General features: G+C 29.1%; 1 protein-coding gene across 1 annotated transcript; it reads left to right on the top strand.

Moving 5' to 3' along the window:
• Window positions 1-752: 752 nt before the first annotated feature.
• On the top strand, window positions 753-5171 carry LOC100204331 (G2/mitotic-specific cyclin-B-like). Its single transcript, XM_065816595.1, has 7 exons — window positions 753-913; window positions 1119-1259; window positions 3357-3632; window positions 3716-3874; window positions 4113-4349; window positions 4462-4602; window positions 4680-5171. Exons 1-7 carry the CDS (start codon window positions 887-889, stop codon window positions 4881-4883), a joined length of 1185 nt encoding a protein of 394 aa, XP_065672667.1. The 5' UTR covers window positions 753-886; the 3' UTR covers window positions 4884-5171.
• Window positions 5172-24524: the final 19353 nt, after the last annotated feature.

A 24524-nucleotide genomic window follows, 5' to 3' on the forward strand; every position in this document is an offset into this window, starting at 1 on the left:
CAGTAGGGTCAGCGGTACTAGAACAGTATTCGTAAGTATATGCCAAGGCCAATCATGTGATCATCGGAGTCTTTGCGAATCAAAGGATAATTCCCATTCACACCGAGGTTCAAAGATGAAACAGGTTAATCTCATAAAGATCAAAAACATGCGAGAAGGTAGGTTTTGGCAAAAAAGTTAGTGCATAAAAGTACACAGCTTTAATACTTTTGATCAGATTATTCAATGCAAATTAAGGATAACAATTTTAGAAATTGTTTAGAAAGTACCGACAACTTTTCCTTTTTAGTGGTTTACGGCCGATACCTTTTTTTTTTTTTTTTTTTTTTGCAATGATATTTTGCAATAGATAGAAAATATGACATTATTACATGAATGATAATTGATATTAAAACATTTAAACGCATTTTGAAATCTTTAAAAAAAAAGTTATTTATTAAATGATAAAAATTCTCTTGGGAAATAAATTGACTGTAGTCAAACGATCTCCTCCATGAAACACATTTATTTAATGTGTCCATCGTCGTAATATATAGGTCTAAATTAAACATTATTGTTAAAAACAATATGTCACCAGTATAAAAATTGTTATAAAGCTTTGATATTTTGAACTTTATTTGATAGTTTGAAAATAAATGTTTTGAAAATATTTGAATCATAAAATTTGATTAATTTGTAATAAGTAGTAAAACATCGATCAAATTTTTACTGATGATTGACATTTAAATTCTTTCAAAGTTTATAACCAATCAGATTCTGTATAGCGGGCCGTTCAAACTTTTAGAAATAATAATCCGTTAGAAATTCAAACGGCAATATTTCTTTCTTGAAGTTGTGTCACTTTCAAAACAATATTTTGGTAGTTATTTCTTAAAAACATTTTAACATGGCTGGTGTTCAACGAAGAATAATGGTACAAGTTTGTGAATTATAGTGTAACATAAATATTTTTTCAAGTTTTAGTTTTAAGGCTAATTTATAGCATAACATAACTACATAAAAAGTTTTTAAAATTCTATAATTATTTAAATACTATGTAATTAATACTTAGTATTTCAAAAATATTTAGACTTGCAGCATATTGATTAAAACAGTTTTTTTAAACATGATTATTTTAGATATCTCGGAATGAGGAAAATCTTAACAATAAAGGAATTGGTACCAAAAATGTCCTTGGCGGTAAAATTTCAAACTCCAGAACCGTACTCTCAAATATCTCAAATATTCAAAGAAGACCTCAAGTTGTCGGAAAAATAAAGGTAACCATTAATAAATATAATTCATTACGAATTTGAAACTTGATTTAAGCAATGATTTGGTTTCAGAATTTTAATTCAATTAGAAATGGGATATATAGTCCACCTTTATATAGATTACCTCTCTCTCTCAAGCGGCCTAAAATAATTTAGTTTTTCGTGAAAAAACAAAGAGGAGTATAAAATTTAATCATAATAATGATAATAAACAATAACTTTAATGAATATTTGTATATTTATAATAGTAATAGTTATTAATAATCATAAAAAATATTTTAAGTAATTATAAAATTTATAATAAATGTGTTATGATATTTTTAAAGTCTTTTCCAGTCCCAAGTTTGAATTTATATTCTTTTTTTTTTACTAATAGGTAACTTAAAATTATTTTCAAATAAAATGTTAACTGCTAACTTTAATTTTTTTATATATGTATTCATTTCTAACTATATTCTAGGAATTAAACTTAAAAATAAAATTAAATAAGACATAAATCAGCAATGAGTGAAGCATCTTAAAGTCTAATCTGTGATTATTTAGATATAAATGAAAATAAACGTTCAAAAGCAATATGCAAAACTTAGCAAAATAAGAATATTAAGAGGAACATTTGTTTGAAATTTTTTTTTTTTTACTTTTCTTGGTTTTAAACATCTCTTTGTATAGTTTGGATCATAAGTCATATAGATGCTGTTCTAAATTATAAAACAACCCTTAAAAAGTAAGAGCACCTATAGAAGTAAAAAAGTAAAGCTAAAAAAGTAAAAGCACCTGAGAAGAAACTGTTTGTCTTCAGAAAATTTTGAAAATTTTTTGTTACTATTAGAATGGACAAATACATTATTTCTTTTTTCTTGAGTGTGTCAGATTTTGTTAACTTTCCCAAAGATAAGACTGAATTATTCTTGATTTTCCAGATAAACATGTTAATCCTTTTTCTAAACATTTTAATCATTTTGTGTGTGTATGGTTAAAGTTGTTTCTTTTTTGCAGTCTGTTATCCAAATTACATTCTGTCACAATCTTTTAAGTGTTTCCAGATCAGCTCTCTTGATGGTTTGTTAAAAAAGAATTTTTTAGAGTAAGGCAGCTAAAGTTAGTAATGGCGCAATTATATATTTCATTTTTATACGTTAAAGTGTAGCTGTATGTTCTAATTGTTTAGAACATGCATGATGAACATGCATTAGAACACTCATAGATAAATAGATAGATGCATTAGAACAAACATGCATTTAGAACATGTTCTAAATGTTTAGAACATGCAGCTATTCTTAAACATAATAATTTGAATTAAGATTGCTTGTGGGTTGCAATAATTTGAATTGGTCACTCAAATTATTCCAATTTTTTTTTTTTATAATTTCTATATGTATGAATGGCAGCATTTTAGCTTAACATTTTTATTTTAACATGTTCTTGGATTATCTTTTATTACTGACCTCTCCTGGAAACAGGGTCAACACAACCAAATCACAACATGCTGTTTATTTTCTGTAAATCATTTTTACAATAGTATTAATGATAATGAAAATAATAAAAATAATATATGATAACAAAATTAATACAAATTATAGTAATTATAACAATATTTGCAATAATTACATTAAAAAAGATAAGTAAATAATTTATTAAGATGGTGTCACTCATACACTAATCTGTTCAAAAGAGTGATACCAAAAATTGTCAAAAAATTTTAAAATCTGGTTTAACCTTAATAATTTCCTTGTTTATTTATGTATAGAATGTAGTTGTCATATCTGGGCTAGGTTTTTTAAAAAATTTAAACAATTTCCTTTTCATTTAAGACAATATGTAAAAACCCTTTATTAATACATTTGAGCCTATTCCAATCCTAACCTCTGCCTCGATGTCTAAAGAAAAATTATTTTGAAACAAAACACTGGTGAAGGATTTATTATAAATTAGGTGGATTAAAAACTTCTGAAGTTGTTTTTAATCCACGTTAACTAAAATGTAGAAACCCAAAGTTAGATCGTTTTAAGTATTGAAATTTGTTTATAAAATTATGTATAAATAAAATTGAATAAATGTGTTGGAGTCAATAGTTTTGTTTTTATTTAAAAAATTTTTATTCAGAAAGAAGATGGAGTTGCACTAGAGGAAAAGGCTCCTTTAAATAAAGGTTTCGGGAAAACAGTTTCTCAATCTAATCTTATTAGTGATGTTCAGCTAAAAACTACAAAAATCATTCCTGCTTACCAAGATATTGCTGATGTTGATGTTCCAATAAATGCTATGATAAACTCCTTTACAGAGTTGGAGGTAGATGATATTGATCTTGAAGACTTAGGAAATCCTACTCTATGTGCTGAATATGTAAAAGATATTTACAAGTATATGAATAAACTAGAAGTATGTTCCATCTTTTAGAAGTTTTATATTTTATTCACAGACTTTCTTGAATTTTATTTATGATTTAAAAAATTTTTTTTAAGCGAAGATTAGTGCCCAGTGACTATATGGCTCATCAAGCTGAAATAAATTTTAAAATGAGAAGCATATTGGTTGACTGGCTCATTCAGGTGCAATCGAGATTCAATCTTTTGCAAGAAACTTTGTACCTTACTATCTATATTATAGATAGATATCTAAGTGTATGTTATTAATCTTTTTATTTAATTATTTTATTTAACTACATTAAATTTAGTTTCTCATTTAATATTAGTTACTATTGAGTTAGTTTTGTCATAGTCTTGCATGATAATTTTATTTCAAATTTTTATAAGCGGCTGAAACATTTAAAAAATCCAATTTTATAAAATGTTTCGTACCTATCTCATACTTATCCGAAGTAAATAAATTGTTTTATAAGAAATTCTCTTGAAATTCCAGAAACAAAATGTTAAGCGTGCGGAACTTCAATTGGTTGGTGTGACAGCAATGTTAATTGCATCAAAGTATGAAGAAATGTATGCTCCTGAAATCGGAGATTTTGTTTATATAACTGACAATGCTTATTCTAAAGAAAAAATTCGTCAGATGGAGCAAAAAATGTTAAAAACTTGTGAATATGATTTCAGTAATCCATTATGTTTGCATTTTCTGCGAAGAAATTCAAAAGCTGGAGCTGTAAGTATTTTTAATATTTATGTTTTTAAAGTAAAATATTAATAATGAAAATGTATAAATAAACACGATTTTATTTATACATTTTCAGGTTTAAAATGATATTTTCATGTAGGTCGATGCACAAAAACATACTTTAGCTAAATATCTAATGGAGCTAACACTCGTAGAATATGAGTTTATTACTAAACTACCCTCTGAAATTGCAGCTGCAGCATTATATTTAGCGTTAAAGCTAATAGATGATTCAAATTGGGTAAAATTAATTATTTTATTAATACGATTATTAAAAGTTGTTTATTTGGTTAAAAAACTAACTTGGTTTACTTCTAGACGCCAACATTAGCGCATTACAGTGGTTATACAGAGGATGAAATATCATCTACCGTTAGTAAACTTTCGATTTTAACTCTTTCTATGGACAATTCAAAATATCAAGCCGTTAAAAATAAATACTCTGCCAGTAAATTCTTACGTATTAGTCATATACCTCAGCTTAAAGGACACATTCTGAGTAAATTTGCGGAAAGAAATTAGATTTATACATATTAATAATCTATTTCCTTGTAAATATTAAAGGCCCCTGATGCTGTTTTAATTTTTTGGTTTTGTAAATAAATTAATGCTGCTAACCGAATTTTTAAGTTATCTTTTCTTTGTCGCTCGAAAAATTTTTGATTTCGTTTCAAAGCGTAATTAATGACTCTTTTTGTATACGAAGACCACAAGAATATTTTATTTGAGCTATTGTAACATCATTAGGTACTATTGATGAGATTTATTTTGTAAGTAGTTTTTCAGAAAAGATATTTTACTGAGTTTTTATTGGTCTGTCATCTACATTTTTTTTACGCCTGTAGTTTTTAATGTTTTTCGTTATAAAACAAGTTATATAACATCAAAAACAGCATCGTACTAACTAATTTTTCTTTTTTGTGACATTTCGGTCTATTTTCTAATTTCTAATTTCGGACTATCATCAGACGTAAAATAATTTGAAAACCGTTACAATATAAAATTTTAAAAACCATAAAGAAGCCATTACAAAGATGACGTCAATAAAAATTATTTTATGATTTTTTTAAATAGTGGTCTCCAACTATTTAAAGTAACTTTTACCCCGTTATCTCTGTTAAGCAGTACCGGGTATTGTTTAACCTCCTGAGATAAGTATATTAATTAAGCGATTCCCATATTTTCCTTTTATGAAGTAAATTTATTTCCCGTATTTTCCTTTCATAATAGTTGTTATTTATAGACAATGTTTTTTGGTGCAGCCAGTCGATTATCCCATGGCATTCTTTACAATGCTCAGTTGCTCCAGAAGCATTCCAATTGCCACTCATGCTATTAGTTTGGTGGTCTATGCTTCTTTGCAAAATTCTCTTTTTTGTTTCCCCAATATAAATTCCCCCACACGAACACGTTAGCTTTTACACCCCAGGGTTGTTGTTTGGCATTAAACTAGATTTGTTGTTACAGAGAATTATTTTTAAATTAGGTGGTGTTGTAAAAATAACTTGACATTATATGTTTTTAATGCTTTTCGTAGTTTCGGTCCAAGTGTTGGTAGCTTTATTATCGCAATATTATTTTCTAGTTTTTATGCAACTTTGTTGTTAGGATTGCTTTTACTTGAAAGGTAATTCGCGGCAATTGTTTCTAGATTTGATCTCTTATGACCGTTTTCAACAAACATATCTATTATAAACTGAATCTCGTTGTTAATGTATTTTTCGGAGCAGATTTTGGTGGCTCGCTATATGAAACCTTTAAAAACTCCAGTAATAATTGCAGGGTTGATATTTGAGTCGAGTTTTATTTGTATGTTTGTTATTGCTTCTTTACGGTGGGCTTTGAAATCATATTGGTAATTATTTGTGTTAGTTATTTTTATATCTAAAAAATTTAGTTCTCTTTGATCATTTTCAACCTCTGACGTGTACTGAGTATTGGAGTCGCGTTGATTTAATAAGATAAGAAATTTGTTATGCTTTTCAACTGATTCAAATCTGGTATGGCTGTCATCAACATACCTCCTATAAGATTTTGGTGAAAAATTGTTGATTTCTGCAATATGTAGAGCTCTTGTTTCCAATTTTTGTAAAAATGCCTCTGCAATAATAACCATCAGTACTACAAGAAATGTCGCTAAAAACATTTAATTTTTTTTTCATATTTAATGACGTTTTAGATCTTTTCAAATAAAATATTTAGGTAGGTCATTCGTCCAGTATGCCAAACATTATTGAAAGCTTTTGATACGTCAGGAGCAAAAAATGCACAATAGAATTTTTCAGATGCAGAGTTAGCAAGACTTCTGGAAAAAGAGAAGATTAAAAACTTTGATAAAAGGTCTCAAATTTTTTTTCTAATTAAGGTGGCTCTACCCTTTACTAAATTCTTCAAAAATTGATAAAAATGTCACTAGACTAAGTTTACTGTTAATATATATTAGATAAAAAAAAAAAAAAAGTTGACAAAATTTTTTTTAAATGTCTAAAAAAAGCTGTGTCAGCAAAAATCATCTAAAAAGTATCAAATATTAAACATTAGTTTCTCAAAATCTATTAGTAGTATTTGAACCAAATTCTGACAGCATATAGGTAAAGTAGTAAAGAAGGTTCTGAACTAAAATCAAAATTCAAAAACATACCAATCCATAATGGCTGACAATTCGTTTTAAGCATTAAAAAATCAGGTGATTTTAGAAAAATAAAGTGCGATTAAAAAAGTTCTGTTTGTTATAAATAGTTTTTACTTCAGAACCTAGTTCCAATATTGAACAAAAGGTTTGTGAAAATTTCAGATCAATCGGTCGAATAGTCCTAAAAATTGTCGTTTGAATTCAAGTGAACGTAACAAAAACATATTTCTGAGAAAAATTAAAAATAAAATAAGTAGTACACAAATATGCAACAACAACAACAACAAGCTATTTATTTTCCGTAAATCATTATACAATAGTTTTGATAATAACAATAGTAATAGTAATATTATTAATAATAATAATATATTAAAATAATATAAGATAAAAAAAAAATTAATACAAACTATAGTAATAGTAAAAATAAGTATGTTTACAATAACTATATTGGAAAAAAAAAAGCTAATATTATAATGGTAGTTATGAGTATAAAATTATTTATAATAAATAGTTAATGATTTATTTAGGATGGTGTCACTCATACAGAAATCTGATCAAAGGAGTGACACCAATTTTTAAACATAATATAAGTATTAATTAGCAAAGACATGCATTGAAACATATGGACCGTAAACACATAGATTAAAGCACAAGATGGAGTAAAGGTATTTTAGGGTATAGTTTTTTGGACTCATTCAAAATGCATGCAAGGCTCCTGTTCCATTCACAAACTTACCATTTCTTATCACAAACTTGTTCACAGAAAGTCTACTTTCTGTAAATAAGTTTGTGATAGGAAATGGTAAGTTTTTGTTTAAGGAGTCAAAAACAAAAAGGAGATTAGCATACTTTACTAGCGCTGGAAATGTTGGAATAAAAAGTATGAAAATAAAACTAGTGAGCCCCAAAACTATAAGTTTTGGGGCCCCTGTCTCTTTTTTTTTGTCAGAGAATCCTATTGTCCTTTTTTTATCGCATAGTAGCTAAAGTATTTTCCAGCAGTCAAATTTAACAGTTTAAATACATTATTAATTTCAATAAAACCTTTATTGTATTTAATGATAGCAGAATATAATTTTATCTCTAAAACAGTTCATGACACAAAATGAGACTTTGAGCACTTATTCCGAACAAATTGGTTTAAAGCCTCATTTGGATTTCGGGTAAACCCAAGCACTTTTATAGAAGATTTTCAGAGCCAAGATCTTTAAAGATGCTCTTAATTTCTTTTTTTATAGCTAGAGGCAAATTTAAATGTGCTTTGTAGGTTGTACCTTGAAGTTTATCTTGTACTTGTACTTTTAAGTTTATCACTTTATCAATTACACTAGCTCTTTGTTATTCAAAGGCGATATCAATCTCGCCAAAACTCATTAAAGTACCTACATTGACTTCTTGAATGTGTTTATTTTTTTATCTGAGGAGACGAATAAAAATTATAACTCAAACCATAAGATATACACTCTGGTTTAAGATTATGCGAGAGTCCCAATTTTTATATCTGGTTAAGACTGACAGTCACCACAATCTAGACATGTACCTTAAAGTTGAAGACTTTGCAGTACTCAAAAGTGAACTATCATAAATAAGTTAGAATCTCCTTCGTCAACAGTTAGGAGTGAATCATCTAAACTAATTTTTGATGACGAAACAGCTTCCTTTACTTTTGGTTCATCAATTTGATTTATTGCAGTACATGTATATCTGTTAGATGAAAACTATCTTTTTCTGTTTAATCTTTTTTATTTTTATTATTACCCATATTTAATAACTCTATAAACATATAAAGAATAAATCCAGTTATTTGTATTACTGAGATGTCATAATTGAAATCAAAACTATAACTTGTAAATTACAGATAAATTTAAAATTTATTTGAGAAATTACAGATGCCGTAAAACAAAGTAGACAAAGTGAAAAATACATTTTTAGTTCAAATTAAAAGTTTTGTGTCAAAAAACGAGCAAACAAAACAAAGGTGACATAACATTATTCAACCTATACCATAAAAATTTATTTTTATGGTATTGGTTTATTAGTTGTTTTATAGGTATATAGTATTATTAGTAGGTTTATAGTATTTATTTATTTTAATTGCATTATTCAACCTATACCATAAAAACGCAAATTTCTTTATAATAGAACGTATAATTCATTTCAAATGATATATTTTTGGAATCTGCAATGTTTAAACTAGATAAAGAAGCAAAAAAAAAAATTATGATTTTTTTTTTATATATATATATATATATATATTTTTAAAAGGGATGAGCCACCTTAAAGAAAAAAGATTTATCAGACAATAGTTGGGTCAAAATTTTAAAAATTGGAACTGCAGATGTCAATTTCCAGCAAGCAAGTTTAGAAAGAATTGTAGAGAGTTTCAGAAAATTCTTGTAAGACTCTAATAGAAATGTTGTCTAGACCACTAGTTGTAAATGAGTTAAATTGAGAAGTGACTTTAGCAACGGAAGCCGGAGTGATTTGGATGTCTAACAATGGGTTACTTCCTTTTTTTTTTATATATATATATTTTTAAGAATCACAGAGCGCCGCGGAAGAGCATTTAAAAGAAAGTTTATGCCTCCTTCCTTAATGTTGCGATAGCGCTCAAATTCCTATCGCATATTATTAATTTGTGCGTGACTCTTGTTGTCACGTGATCGCAATGCGAATTTGTAAAATAGTTTTATAGTTGCAGCTAATAGTTCGTAGCTGTAGGATTGCTCGTATCTTCTTGATGTAATATTTATAACGAGAGAAAGCTAATATATTTATATCAATAAATATATAATTGTGTTCTTGTTGGTCTTATACCCAAATGCCATACTTACCAATGTTATAAAACTTGTTCAGAGGTGGCGTTGAACCACAGATCTCTAGCTTCTGTGACAAGCGCTCTACCCACTGCGCTAGGGCTGCTACTAAACCTGTTTAAGTGGAGTGTTAAGAGTTGAATTAGAGGATAGGTTCTGTCTAATCTTTTTACCTTTCCTTGGGAGAGGTAATAAAGTCAAACTAATGAAGAGACGGAATGTTTAAATTACCTTAGTTAATGACACTGTTGAAGATTTTCCAAAAGTTTTTCTCTAGAGCTTAACACCTGAGATAAGATAAAATATTCAGTTAACTGGGAATAATAGAGCTTAGGAATAGATTGCACCTTATTAAATCGAATTCTTGCAATAATAAAAAAGCGTTTTTTTTCAAGAGAGTTGTTCCAGTAATTAAGTTAAAAAAATTACAATCAGATAAAAAGGCTGCACAAGAAGATGAAGAGGCTGCACAAGAAGATGGAAACTATGAAGTAGAATGTGATTTGACTTAAAAACTGACAAGAAGGAATGAAAGCTTCCATTCCTGCCTGGATCCAGGAGGTTACGTAGGCGCATTTATCAGCAGAGAGACAAAAGTCATCAGCTCAAGGACCGTCACGAGAAAAATCATATGAAGAATCCCAGTCAGCTTAAGGGTAGTAGTAAGTAGTGCAACAAAAAGGTGAGACCAAGAAGTACGAGATAAAAGTTTTACATTTACATTGTATGGTGGCAACATCCAATATAAATGTAAAATTTTTATCTCGTACATCGCATCAATACCTGGTGTATTGATGCGTAAGTATACTTTTGAGCCAAGCATATAACTATTAGAGTCTTTGTGAATCAAAGGATAAGCCATTGATACAGAAATTCAAAAAAGAAACATCCGAATTCAAAGACCACGAAAATTTATTACGGATATTTTGAAACAGTTAGATTATAATGATGGTTTTTTATGTTTAATAGTTTTGAGTTTTTTGGTCATGACTTCATTCATGACATTCATAGATAAAGCATTCTAAGCAATGAGCTTTGCAGTTGTCTCAGTCTTGCTATATATACATATTTTGCTAAAATAGCAATATCGCTAAATATAATTACTAAAGAAATAGAGAGAACCCAAGCAACTAAATTTCTAGGGATACTTATTGATGAGACCTTCTCATGGAAATCACATAAAGATATATTAAATACCAAAATGTTAAAAAATATTAGTATTCTGTACACAGCTAGTTCTATACTGTATCCTGATAATTTAAAGTTCCTATACTTCTCGTTCATACAAAGCTACTACATATACGCTAATGTTGCATGGGCGAGTACTCAAAAATCCAAACTAACCACACAATATCGAAAACAAAAACATACTGCAAGAATAGTTTTTAATAAGGATAGACTCTCGCATGCTGAGCCACTTTTAAAAAATTTGAAAGCATTAAATGTATATCAAATCAATATATTCCAAAATTTGTTATTTAGACTTAAATATAAACTTTGACTTGTTTCTTCTCACTTTTCCAAGAATTTCTTCCAAAATAGCAAAAATAGCTACTATACCAGTGGAACGGAAAACTTCAACGTACCTTTTAAAAAAACTAATCTCTCGCGCTTTTCCATTTTGTACCGTGGTCCTTGTCTATATAACAAGTTAATATCCAAAAATACTCAACTGCAAAAATCGAATAACTTAAATACTCTGAAAACGTTATTAAAAGAGCTTATTTTAAACACTAACAACTTTATGAATTTTTATTAACCCTAAAACATTTAAAACTATTTATGAAACTAACTTTGTTCCAAAACCAACTCTAATAACTCTAAAAACTCTAAATAACTCAAAAACAACAACAACAACAACAAAAAAATATTAGGCATATTTATCAACACGTGAACGATTATATATTACCTATTTAGCAAATCGTGTACCTGCTTATATTTATGTGTATTGAAATAAAATTCAAAAAATTAAAAACTTCTTTTCGTTTGCATTCTTTGTTTTTTGTATTTTACATTTTTTGTTTTCATTCTGCCGAAACTGATAACATTATTTTTTAAATATAAACTTATTTCAAATTGAAGTCCCCAAAATTTTTAGTAACGCATAGCGGTTTCTTAATGACACGACCATCGGTCTTCTGCAAGTTTCCCTCGTTCTTTGAAGTAATTTCTAATTTTTTACAGTTTTATTTTACATATTTTTTGTATAACGTAACTTTGTGATTTTTTTTAAATTTTACTTACTCTGTAAAGATTCTATTACATAAGGTAGATTAGGGTAATATGAGCACCTTAAGCAAAAAATAATTAATGGAGTAATTTCAAAAATGATTAAGCTGGATCCAAAATTTTTGCGAATAAACAATATTTAGGGATTCCTACTCATGATCCACTTAGATATTTGGGCAACCGAAATTTTTCTTAAAAAAAGCAGAGGTTTTTAAAAAGTAGCAAAAATGCATATATTACCAAGACCACTTTGTAATAGGAGCACTTTAAATTAACTCAAAAAAAAATAAACATTAATTTTGTAAAAATGATACCAACCTGACAATTAAAACTAAATATTATGATTCGTTATTAACAAAACCTTATCATTAAAAGATCAAATTTTAGGCCTTTTTTTGTTGAAACAATACTACTATGTTTTCCGCAAAAAAAAAAAAAAAATTAGTTCGTTATTTTTTCAATTTTATCAACTCAAACCTTTGAACGATAAAAATTCAATTTTTTTGAATTTAAGTTACAGAAAAATGTTTAGTATTGTTAAAATATTAAAAAATTTTACTATATTTTGTTTTTATTCAAAAAACCAATTAAAACCACTGCTTTTTTCGGACTTTAAACTAGGTAATTTCAATGAAAATCACTGGGTAATTTGAGCATGCTCATATTACACAAAAAATGGCATCTTTAAATAAAGTGAAAAGTAAATAGTTTTTGAATTATTTTTTAAACAAGAATGGATCGGATTTTTAGCTAACATATTTTTCTTTATGAAAAAATTAATTTCATTATTTTAGCACCAAAATTTCGCGCTACATATTTATTCATGCGTGATGATATTATTTTAACAATGCCAAAAATTTAACAGCGTTTTAATTAGATGATAGCCGCTAATTAGTGCATATAGATTTACGCTAATTGTACTGATTCCTGTAATCACCACATAAAGTCGATTCAAAAAATACATAGCAACTTTAACTTCACTGCTTACATCTAAGAAATCTTAAAGTATGCTCATATTACCTAGGTGCTCATATTACTCTAATCTACCCTATTACGAATTTGTAAAGATTTTTCTTTCTTTTACGTTCGTATTACATAATAAAATTCTTGACAACATTTAAAATTTGTAAACTTATAAATTCAAAGTCTAGATTAAAAAACACAAGCAAAGGTATGTGATAGGAGATCCTAAGAACCTTATCGCCAGAACTTTTTTTTTAAAAACAACGTGTTTTTTATTTTTTTTCAACAACCTCACTTCCAACAAGGCTGCAAGAAACCACTGTTAGAGTAGGAAGTTACTGGAATAGAGACGACGAAGTTTATAGAGCAAGATTACAATTAACAGACAGCTTAAAAGATTGCAATTTATATAAATCAGGAAATCAAGATGAACGAAGCGAATTCCAAAGAACTGATATTTTAGAAAAAAATTAAACAACTAGACGCTAGCTTTTTAGAGCAGTGCCTACTATAGTATTTATAGAAAAGAGAAAGAGAACCAACATTACGACGATGTGACAATGGTTAGAGGTTGGCTGAGAGAGCAAGTCCAAATATATTTACAATGTGTTTTAGCACTTTGTCTTAAAGAGAAAGGGCATCATTGGAAGATCTGCCCCAGATATAGCAACAGTATTCAATTCAAGATTGAGATAAAGAATAAAATCCGGTGTAAGAAAATGGCATGCACGATAAAGAGATGCAAATTAGTAGATGCTACTTTTGCAATCGATTTGATTTATGGTTTCCAAGAATAATCGGAAGTAAGGGTTAAACCTAGAAGACGAAGGGTGATGACTCATCGAGCACATTACCATTCATAAATAAAGGAAGATCTAGATTGTTGCAATAACAATTAGCTGAAAAAACTTGAGTTTTATCTTAGTTAAAGTTCACCGACCACTGAGAGCTTCGTGCTGTAGCAGAAGTAAAATCCTTTTCTTGATCCTCAAAAAAAATTCTTTTCTTAAGATTTCAAGTGTCTCCTTCAAGCAATCAGAGAGTGTTGGTTTCTTATCAAGACAAGAATAAATTGTAGTATCATCAGCGAAAAATGTCACCTTAGATGTGAGATTTTCTGGGAGGTTGTTAATGTAAATTAAAATGAGTATAGACCGTCAGATCGCCCGTCTGAATTTTTGAAAATAGGGATTACAGATGCTGTTTTCCAGCAGGCTGGAAAACAAGACTCTGATAGGCACTTGTTAAATAGTTATGAAACTATAGATAACACTCCGAAGAACACTTCTGCAAGATTATAATAGGTATCTTGTCCGGACCACATGCTGTAGAAGCTGGAGTGATAAGCACGTCAAACAATGGATATACTGAAAGATTGACAAATTAGGTCTCACAACAATGGAAACAAGACGTCTAAGAAGTAATTCTTAATGATTTGTTAAAATAACAACTAGGATTGAAAAGATATTGTGGTATAAAGTGCTTCATAAAGCTTCTTCCCAAAGCCGAATGACCTCTATTCAATGAAATTTAAAAGAAACATACAAAAATGACCCTGAGACATTTTTTTACGAAGAGTGATGCCTCATTAAATGCCTCACCTTAAAAAGTGGTTTCTGCAAAAACAGTAGACTCTTTTAAAGCTAGATTTGATAAACATTTGTTTACGGCTGTTAAAGTATAAACTTTAAACTTTATGTTCCGCGACAGAATATTTAACTTTCTACCCAAATTGTTTTGATATATATCATTGTAATAGACAAGTAGTTTTTGATTGAATAAGTAGCTTCGAAACCGTTTTAAAACTCTGTTATTTATACCGTAATGTTTAAGTTTATGGAGCAAAGTATCGTGATCAAGGGCTATAGATATATCAATTAAAACGCTTGAGAATTTTCAAAAGTTGAGAGTTTTCAAAAGAATTTTACGTAAAAACTGAATAATTGCATTTTTTTTAGTTATTTTTTTCTAAAACCAAATTTTTGTATAAAAGATTATTGTTATTGAAATATTTGTACATTCTGTTGTACATAATTTTTTCTAAAATTTTTGAAAAAGATGGAGATAGAGTGGTAGTAACTAACATTAGTTTTATCACCTTCTTTAAAATTTGAAAATTTTTTGTTAATTTTTAATTGATCAGGAAAAACTCCTTGATCAATAAAAACTTTAAGTAGAGTTACTTTTAAATTTCCATAACACTCTATAACAATGTTTCCATTAATTTTATCAACTCCTACTGCTTTGTTTTTTAAATTCAAATTTTATTTCAACTCCTACTGCTTTGTTTTTTAAATTCAACTTTTATTTCAACTCCTACTGCTTTGTTTTTTAAATTCAACTTTTATTTCAATTCCTACTGCTTTGTTTTTTAAATTCAAATTTTATTTCAACTCCTACTGCTTTGTTTTTTAAATTCAAATTTTATTTCAACTCCTACTGCTTTGTTTTTTAAATTCAAATTTTATTTCAACTCCTACTGCTTTGTTTTTTAAATTCAAATTTTATTTCAACTCCTACTGCTTTGTTTTTTAAAGAGATTTTTAAGCTTTTTAAAACTCTTCAAATAATAAATCAGAAAATAATTCATTAGAATGAATGCAAATATCCGTATGTACTAAGAAACTATTAAATAAGGCTTTGGTATTAGGAATCTTTTTAGCGTGTTTTGGACCAATATATTAAATGAGGAGTGAACCTGAAAAACCAGACAAGTCCACTCATAAAAAATTATGGGTAAATGAGAAGAAAAAAACAACATGATTTCAAAGAAAATCTAAATGATGATTGATTGCATTATTCTTATGTATTATTAGACCACACTACATAGTAGAAAGTTTACACATATTGGTGCACTTGTTCCCTGTCCACAAACTTTATATTTTGGGACTTATCTGCTTTTGCATGCTTATCAGCTATTTCGTAAAGTTACTTTTGTCCAAAATTAACATTTATTTTTATCTTTCAATTAGAATGAAAGCCAAATCAACACTTAAAGTAATCTTGTCATATTGTATCATTTTTTTATTTATTTCCGAAAAGGTTAAGTATGATAAAATAGTAACTTTATAATAACTTTTTCCAAAAAATCAGTTTTTAAAATTTCCATTTCTGGAATATTGTCCATGAATAACATCAGAAATTTGTGATAATAAATCAATTTATTTTATAATTCTTAAAAATAATGAAACTATGAAAAATTAAAGTTGAAAATGTCTATTAATATTAACACAGATCCCTCACCAAACTGCCCATTTTAACATAACCTATTACTGTTTACATCCGAAATGCAATGTCATTATCAGCACAGTCTTTTCCTGGCCTTGTATCATCGACTGCATTGGTATATGTTTCTAAATTTAGATATACTTCGACACCTGGTAGATCTTTCCATTTTGCACCGTAAGCTACTTGAAGAAGTTTATGAATATCCTTCAACTTCTTAGGGTTGATTGGCCTGAATGATGGCAAACGGTTAACCACGATGTTTGAATGTTTTTTCCTTTTCTTTAAGAGATCGGCTGGAGTGTCCACGTCACATTTGGAGCTGGATTCACATCAAACATTAATCACAGACACTTTGTTTCCTTGTTGCTGTCTTCCAGTCATCACAAAACTAGTCGGTTCCAATATGGAAAACCTTGTTACAATGGTGGCTAAATATTTCATGAAATCCTTTAGGTTCCAATATCGTGTTGTTGGTTTTCAATGTCTTCTCGATTCTTCCAAATAAGCAATCACAAGGAAGGAATAAGTGCCCACGTATTGGAAAGAGAAGTTCAATAGAATCTATGTTTGTTGGTGCTTCTGCAAGTCATGATACAGCCATACCAAACACAATGTTGTTTTACCAACCACAATGTTCTGCCCCCCACAGGCATCACTCACCAAGCGAACAGTCTTAATCGTACTTTCAAATGATTCACTTTCCTAAACAATGTTTTTCAAATAATGGAAAACAAATCAAACACGATATTGTATGTCTTTTCTGGTATGCTCTTAAGTGATGCATAAAATATTTTTGCTCGTAATTTGTGTACTCTCAGTTGCATTAGAAGAACAACTTTATCTTTTGTTGAGCATACTCGTAGTTGATTTCTAAGGCTGTCACAAGTTGTACAGGTATCACAAGAGGGCGAGGAAAATCTTATATTGAACTCTTGTCTGAAAATCCTACTGAAAAAACTATATCCAACTTTTAGGACTGCAGCTGAGATGGTTGAATTGTAGATTTTGCATAAATTGGTTATGTTTTTCAATTTAATTGGCAAATATAATCTTACACTTTTCTTTCTCCCATAGTGGCTTTCTGATGCTCAAAGTTTTTTGATAAATTGGTAAACACTCATTTTTCGAGATTCGTTCTTGTCACCTATACAATCTCCACCGCGGTCTTCAGTGGCACATCCTCAATTTTCAATATGACGTTTAATTACACCATTCATGCAGTTTCTAACAATTGGATGAGTGATTTTTAGAAAGGCACTTTGACAAACACAATTTGCTTTAATAAAATAGTTAGTCGAGTAAGTCTTGTTAAATACCCTTTGGCAAAATCTCGTCTGCATTCTTTTGGCACTGGTCTCTTTGGCATTTAGTAGAATATGGTTGTCCTGCTGCACCTTACTATTTGTTTTGAAAAGCTCACGGCGGAATGACAAAACATTATCATGACGAACCAGAGAACATCCAAAATCAGAGCATTTCTTTGCATTCTGACCCTTGGGAGTAGATTTTGTCTTTGATCGCTTTTTGACTTCATGTTTATGTTTACATGTCGATGTTAAATCAATCAAATTCTTATTCACATTCACTTGGTGCCTACAAAAAATATATATTGATAAAGTACTATAAAATAAAGTTTAATAAAAACATTTTTATAATCAGGTTAAGGTTACGGTGAGGTTAAGAGTGATGATGGTTTGGTTAGAGCAAGTTTCTACTGTTCGTTTAGGTTTAGGTTAAAGTTTGGTTAGGGTTACATCAGGATTTGCTTGTCATGTTTGGGTTTGATTAGAGTTATGTTACAGTAATGTTATCCCTGAGCAGTTTACTGTGAAGTCCCAGATGCAATTATTATAGAGGGTATCGAGGAGGTGGGGAGGGAAGAACTTTTCAAATAACTTAGTCATAGCTTTCTACTGCATTGCGTTTCTCGGCTCTAAAAACTGCAAAGGCTCGCACTCTGCGTGTTTATACTGTGAATTTTATAGTAATGTAAATTATTTAGGTTAGACTTGCGTCCATGGCAGGATATAACCACCTTGCAAATTGGGGCGAGATAGACCAAAGCAAAAAAATCAATAATATCAGCATTTGCAGTGCACGCCACCATTTTAAAAGTTGTTATCGTTGACTGTGGTGCTATATTTAACAAACTGACGAAATAATAATGCGCTGTGATTGATCAATACTCGTTCAATACTCGTTCGCAATCTGTCTGGTTTTGCATGTCCAAAAATAGAATCGAGGAAAGGACTTGTCTAATCTTGCAGAAATCAACGATCGTCATTACGCTTTATATCAGGGTGCTGTCAGATTATGCACATCGGGCTTGTTTGAAGACGCGTAGAACACAGTCGTGAAAGGGTTTAGGTACCAAGTCTACGTAAAGCATTTTACGTGCATTTAGTGCCCCACAATGCTTAGGGCACTAAATGCACGTAAAATGCTAGGAGTGGACTGGTCTGGTTATGCTGGTTCACTCCTCAAATATATAATGTATAATATCGGAAAAAAAAATCTATCATGGAAACAACATATAAACTCCATTGAAAAAATAATATCAAAAGACAATGGCATGATCTATAGAGCAAAGACATTCTTAAATTTTAGGTACTTAAAAATTAAAATTTTTCTTTTATACATAGTTATTTAACTTACGGCATTATCGTATGGGCAAGTAATAATCACACTAAGTTAAGAAAACTGTATAGCAAGCAAAAACATGCTGTTAGAATTGTATTTCAAGCTAGTAAAGCTGTTCCTTATGAACCTCTTTTACGTAGACTTGGTACCTAAACCCTTTCGCGACTGAGTTAAAAACAGCTATTTGACTGCGCGTAAAATAATGATCTTGGATCATGATGAATTAAAAGAGTATAAAATAAAAACTACTAATCAGAATTTTACAAATAAGACTTTGTTTTTTGTCAAAGAATTGGCTTTCAGAAAATTAAAAAAATTAAAAACTTTTTTTATTATCTTAGTAACGTGATCAAAATGTATCATGTTGAAATTAACAAAAATATATAGTTTCTTTATGTAACCTTAAGCAAATAAAGAAGAAATACATAAACATATCGTTTTTGATATTAAATTTAAAATGGTATCAAACAAAAAAAATCTTCACCACTATGAAAAAATATCAAGGATCTTAATTATAACAGTATATTTTTTATCTATTTTTGTCATTTTTTAAAATTGATTTTTGAGCGATCTATAAATGCAATTAACAAACAGTTTGAAGCATTAACTTAAGAAAGACAAACGTGCAAAAACAAAAAGATGGCAGCTAAATTTACGGAGGATCTATTATTACAAGAAAGTAAAACTAAGAACAACAATAATGCAAATCAAACAGAGACTATTAGTTACCTAAATGATTTTGAAAGCTTTTTACTTTTCGCCGAACCACAAGTAAACTTGAGAATGGAACACTCAAAAATCTTTATGAATGCCATAAACAACATCCATAAAAGAAAAAAAAGAGCAGATACGGAAAGTATTTACGAAGCAGTATTGAAACATTTTGAAAATCGGCTTGAAAAATTACATGTAAGTGAGTTTCTTAATTTACTTGTATCAAAAAACCTTTTAAGTTGCTCAATAAAAAATGGTAAGGAGTCGTATAAAGTACTTATAGTTCCTGAAACAAAATTAGAACCTGATCTTTGTATAATTAATCACAAAAAAGTTAAAACCTTAGAATCTGAAATTAAAATTTTGAATTACGAGTTAAAAAACTTAAAAAGCAGTGAAAATAGTCTTTCAATTTTAAAAGATGAAAATTTATTTCTAAAAGAGGAGTTATCGGAGTTCAGGAAAATTATTGCCGTTTTAATCGATAAGCTAGAAGTCAAATCAACCGTGACTGATTTAAAATCAACTCAAAACTTAAACTTTTTAAACGATTTTGATTTTAATAGCCCATTAAACCAAAAGTCAATTAATTCACCTAAAGCTGAAACCATTAATGCCTTCCGACAACAAGAATGTAGTATTAAAATTATTGATAGTAAAAGTAAAGAGATTAAAGACCGTTTAAATAATGACTTAGCAGATGTTCGCCGTCAATTAAACATTAAATAATTAAATTTAAAAAAATATAATATACCTGAACTAGTTGTATCCTCAAACTCAAACAATAATAAAACAATGCGTAATTCAATAAATAATTTTGAAAATGTAACAAATCAACTCGTCTCAGTCAGAAAAAATTATCAGTCAGACATTTAAAGTATAAAATTCTTTCATCAAATGGTGTTGTTTCGACTCCAAGTTCCCTTAGTACAAAAGCGGTTGGAAATGTAAAAAATACAAAAAATCAAATAAAAAAAGTAAACAATGACACTAAAATAATCAAACCTCGTAATAACCAAACAGATGAATATAAATGGCCAGTAGGAACGACGCTAATATGTGGAGACTCTATTTTGATAGGGATTAACGAAAAAAAAAGGCATAAGCTTGGAAAATTAAAAGTAAGAGTATTTAGGGGTGCTACCATTGAAGACATGCATTATAACCTAGTTCCACTTTTGAAAAAAGAACCTTCAAATATTATCCTGCATGTTGGAACAAACAATTGTACAAATGATTCGTCTGAATCTGCTTTGGCAAAATTAGAAAATCTTGTTTCCTTCATTTCAAAATCTAACCCTTCATGTTCAATAATTTTATCTACACCAATTCGTCGTTTCGATAATGCTAAAGCTCAATTAACGTCGCTACACTTAGCCGAAAAATTAAAACTAACTAAATTTAATATTATTGATAACTCTAATTTGTCTAATGAACACCTTGGGCTACGTGGTCTTCACCTAAACACACGAGGATCAGGTAGACTTGCCATGAACTTTATTGCATATCTAAAGTCTATTTGATAGACATTCCCCTATAGATTCTCATCACCAATCTACCTTACCAAGTACTATTGAAGAAATTAGTCTAAGTTCTGATTTGGATAATCTAAGAGCCAAATATCCCAAAAATATCAGTTTAGCATTTTTAAATATTAATTCAATTTGTAATAAATTTTCAGATATTGTTACCTATATAAATAAAAATGTTGATATACTTATATTAGGTGAAACCAAGTTAGATGACTCCTTTCCCATAAATCAATTTTTATATCCAGGTTATAAAACGCCTTATCGGCTTGATATCTCTCAACATAGTGGAGGTCTTCTTGTATGCATAAATGAAAATATCATTTCTAAAAGATTAGCTAAAAAGGATTTCCCAAAAGACATTCAAATTATCACTTTTGAAATTAAATTAAAAATGCGGAAATGGCTCATTATAGCCACTTATAAACCCCCAAATCAGAATTGTGACTATTTCTTCAATCACCTTAAAGGAGTGCTTGACTTTTATTTGCAATCATATCTTGATTTTATTCTAATAGGAGACATTAAAATAAAATCTTCAGAAAAAAAATGAAGGAATTCCTTCAACTTTATCAATGTATTAATTTAATTAAACAACCGACTTGTTTTAAATCGATCAATAACCCTTCCTGTATAGACCTTATCCTTACTAACAGAAAGCTGAGCTTCCAACATTCAAATACCTTTGGTACGGGTGTGAGTGATCATCACCATTTAATATACACCATGCTAAGATCCACTTTTTGTAAGTTACCACCTAAAAAGCTTATATATAGATCGTTCAAAAATTTCTCAAGTTAGATTTTTGCAAAAATACTCCGTTTCTACTTAAAATCTTGTTATGATATTAGTACTTTTAATGAGATATTCATCAATTTGCCTAATATTCATGCTTAAATCAAAAATTCTAAGAGGTAACAATAAACCTTTTATAACTAAAGACTTACGAAAAGCAATTATGCTCCGCTCTTCATTATATAAAAAATTTTTAGTTGATAAATCAGATTTTTCAGCTCTAATGTACAAAAAACAAAGGAATTTGGTGGTTAAGCTTAACCGAAAAAAAAAAGGAAGTACTTTGAGCAAATCTATACACTTTCGACTTTAAATACATCTCTCTGGAAGCTAACTATGCCTTTCTTTCCTTGGACAAATCTACAAATTCTAACGAGCGTATCACTTTGACTGAAAATGGCAACATTATCTCAGACAGTTCTTTGTTGACTAATATTTTTAATAAATATTTCATAAATGTTGTATTGCCATCAAGTATGGCCGACCATGTTAAATGGTCTTTTTCTCCTTGCACTTCAGACCCAGTTGAGTCAGCTATAAAAAAGTATGTTGACCATCCTAGTATAAGAAACATTAAAAATAAATTCAAAATGAATGCACATAATTTCAAGTTTCATTGTATTACACCTGATGATATTACAAAAATTATAGGGTCTATGAATGAAAAAAAAAACAAGTGTTGAAATACCAACTTTTATGTTAAAATCCTACTTAATATACTTTAGGGATAGTCTTACAGATTGTATCAATAATAGCATCTTAGATGGAACATTCCCGTCATTTCTAAAAATGGCGGATGTTTTACCGTGTCTTAAAAAAAATGACCCAACAGATAAGGCTAACTATCGCCCTATAAGTATCCTACCCGCTCTCTCCAAAGTTTTTGAAATGATCGTTTATGAACAGATTTTGTTATTTATGGAGCCAAAATTTGACAAACTTTTGTGTGGTTTTTGTAGAGGTTATAGTACTCAGCATACACTTATTTTTTTACTTAATAAGTGGCATAAATGCATTAACAATGGAGGTATTGTTGGAACATTATTAATGGATCTATCTAAAGTGTATGATTTCATTCCGCATGACCTACTTATTGCTAAATTAGAGGCGTATGGTTTCTCTAAAGAAAGTCTTATATCGTATATTAGTGGTCGTAAACAAAGGGTAAGAATAGGACCTTCTGTTTCTAATTGGGTTGATATTTTGTCAGGAGAGCCTCAAGGTTCCATTCTTGGCCCCATCCTCTTTAATATCTTTATAAATGATATATTCTTCTTTATTAAAGATACTGAATTGTCCAACTTTGCAGATGATAATACGCTGTATGCCTGTGATTACAGCTTAGAAAAGGTTATTTTTCGATTGCAAAAAGAAGCAACTAATACCATTGCCTGGTTTAAGTTTAACTCGATGGTTGCCAACCCTGATAAATTCCAATTACTTTTAGTCGGCTTAAAAAACACAAAAAATCAATACCTAAAAATAGGTAATATAACTGTTTTTGCCTCTGATAGGGTGAAACTACTTGGTGTTACAGTTGATAAGAATCTAAATTTTGGAGAACACATTTAATACTTATGCAGTAAAGCTAATGGTAAATGTTTTGCTCTTTCACGCATAAGAAGTTTCTTATCCCATAATAAAGCTACATTGTTGTTTAACGCCTTCATAATGTCAAATTTTTCTTATTGTCCCCTAATATGGATGTTTTGTTCTAAATACTATGACAACCTTATAAATAAAATTCATAAAAAAGCTCTTTGTATTGTCCATAATAGGTTTGATTTATCTCTTGATGAATTGTTAAGTTTTGATAATAGTCCGAGGATCCACTTAAGAAATTTGCGCTTTCTTATGATAGAAGTTTTTCAATCAATTAATTGTCTAAATCCACAATTTATGAAGGATTTATTCAATACAAAAAACCTTCCTTTTAAACTTCGTTGTAGCAAAATGATTCTACCTTCAAATGGCTCCAAATATAAGGATACATGTTGTACTATATTTAGAGCCATCTTGTTATGGAACACTCTAGATAACAAGACCATGTCCTCTAAAAGTTCTGAGTTGTCCAAAAAACATATTAAAAATTGGTATGCAAAAAATTGTTATTGTAAAATCTGTCGTCTTTAATTACTATTTTTATTTATCCTGACATTATAATACAATATTTACTCATTTTTCTGTAATGAAACATTTATTATTAGCCTTTTATCGACAACAAACTGGGAATCCGTTTTGAAAACAAAAAATGTTAATGAAGCTTATGATAAATTTTATCATATATTTGAATGTCACTACAATAAAGCATTCCCAATAACAACTAAATTTATTAAAACAAAAACTCTACAAAATCCCTGGATAACACCCGGAATCATAAAATCTTCGAAAAAAAGCAACGATTGTACGAGAAGTTCATTAAAAAAAGAACTTTTAAAAATGAAACAAACTATAAAAGCTATAATCGCCTTTTTGTGACGATTGTAAAGCGCTCAAAAAATTTTTACTATAGTAACCAATTGCTAAAATACAAAAATGATATACAAAAAACTTGGAACATAATAAAAGAGGTTATAGGTAAAAAAGATATGAGTATTAGTCGTTTACCAAAAAAACT

This window comes from Hydra vulgaris, chromosome 13 (assembly GCF_038396675.1).
Source record: "Hydra vulgaris chromosome 13, alternate assembly HydraT2T_AEP".
In the NCBI taxonomy this organism is placed as follows: Eukaryota; Metazoa; Cnidaria; class Hydrozoa; order Anthoathecata; family Hydridae; genus Hydra; species Hydra vulgaris.

What these genes read in the sequence shown, in the direction of transcription:
- LOC100204331 (XM_065816595.1), top strand. Translation starts at nt 887, where the DNA reads ATGGCTGGTGTTCAACGAAGAATAATG. An exon ending in GAAATTCAAAAGCTGGAGCT is followed by an intron (nt 4,350 to 4,461) that starts GTAAGTATTTTT and finishes ATTTTCATGTAG; the next exon opens with GTCGATGCACAAAAACATAC. An exon ending in TAATAGATGATTCAAATTGG is followed by an intron (nt 4,603 to 4,679) that starts GTAAAATTAATT and finishes GTTTACTTCTAG; the next exon opens with ACGCCAACATTAGCGCATTA.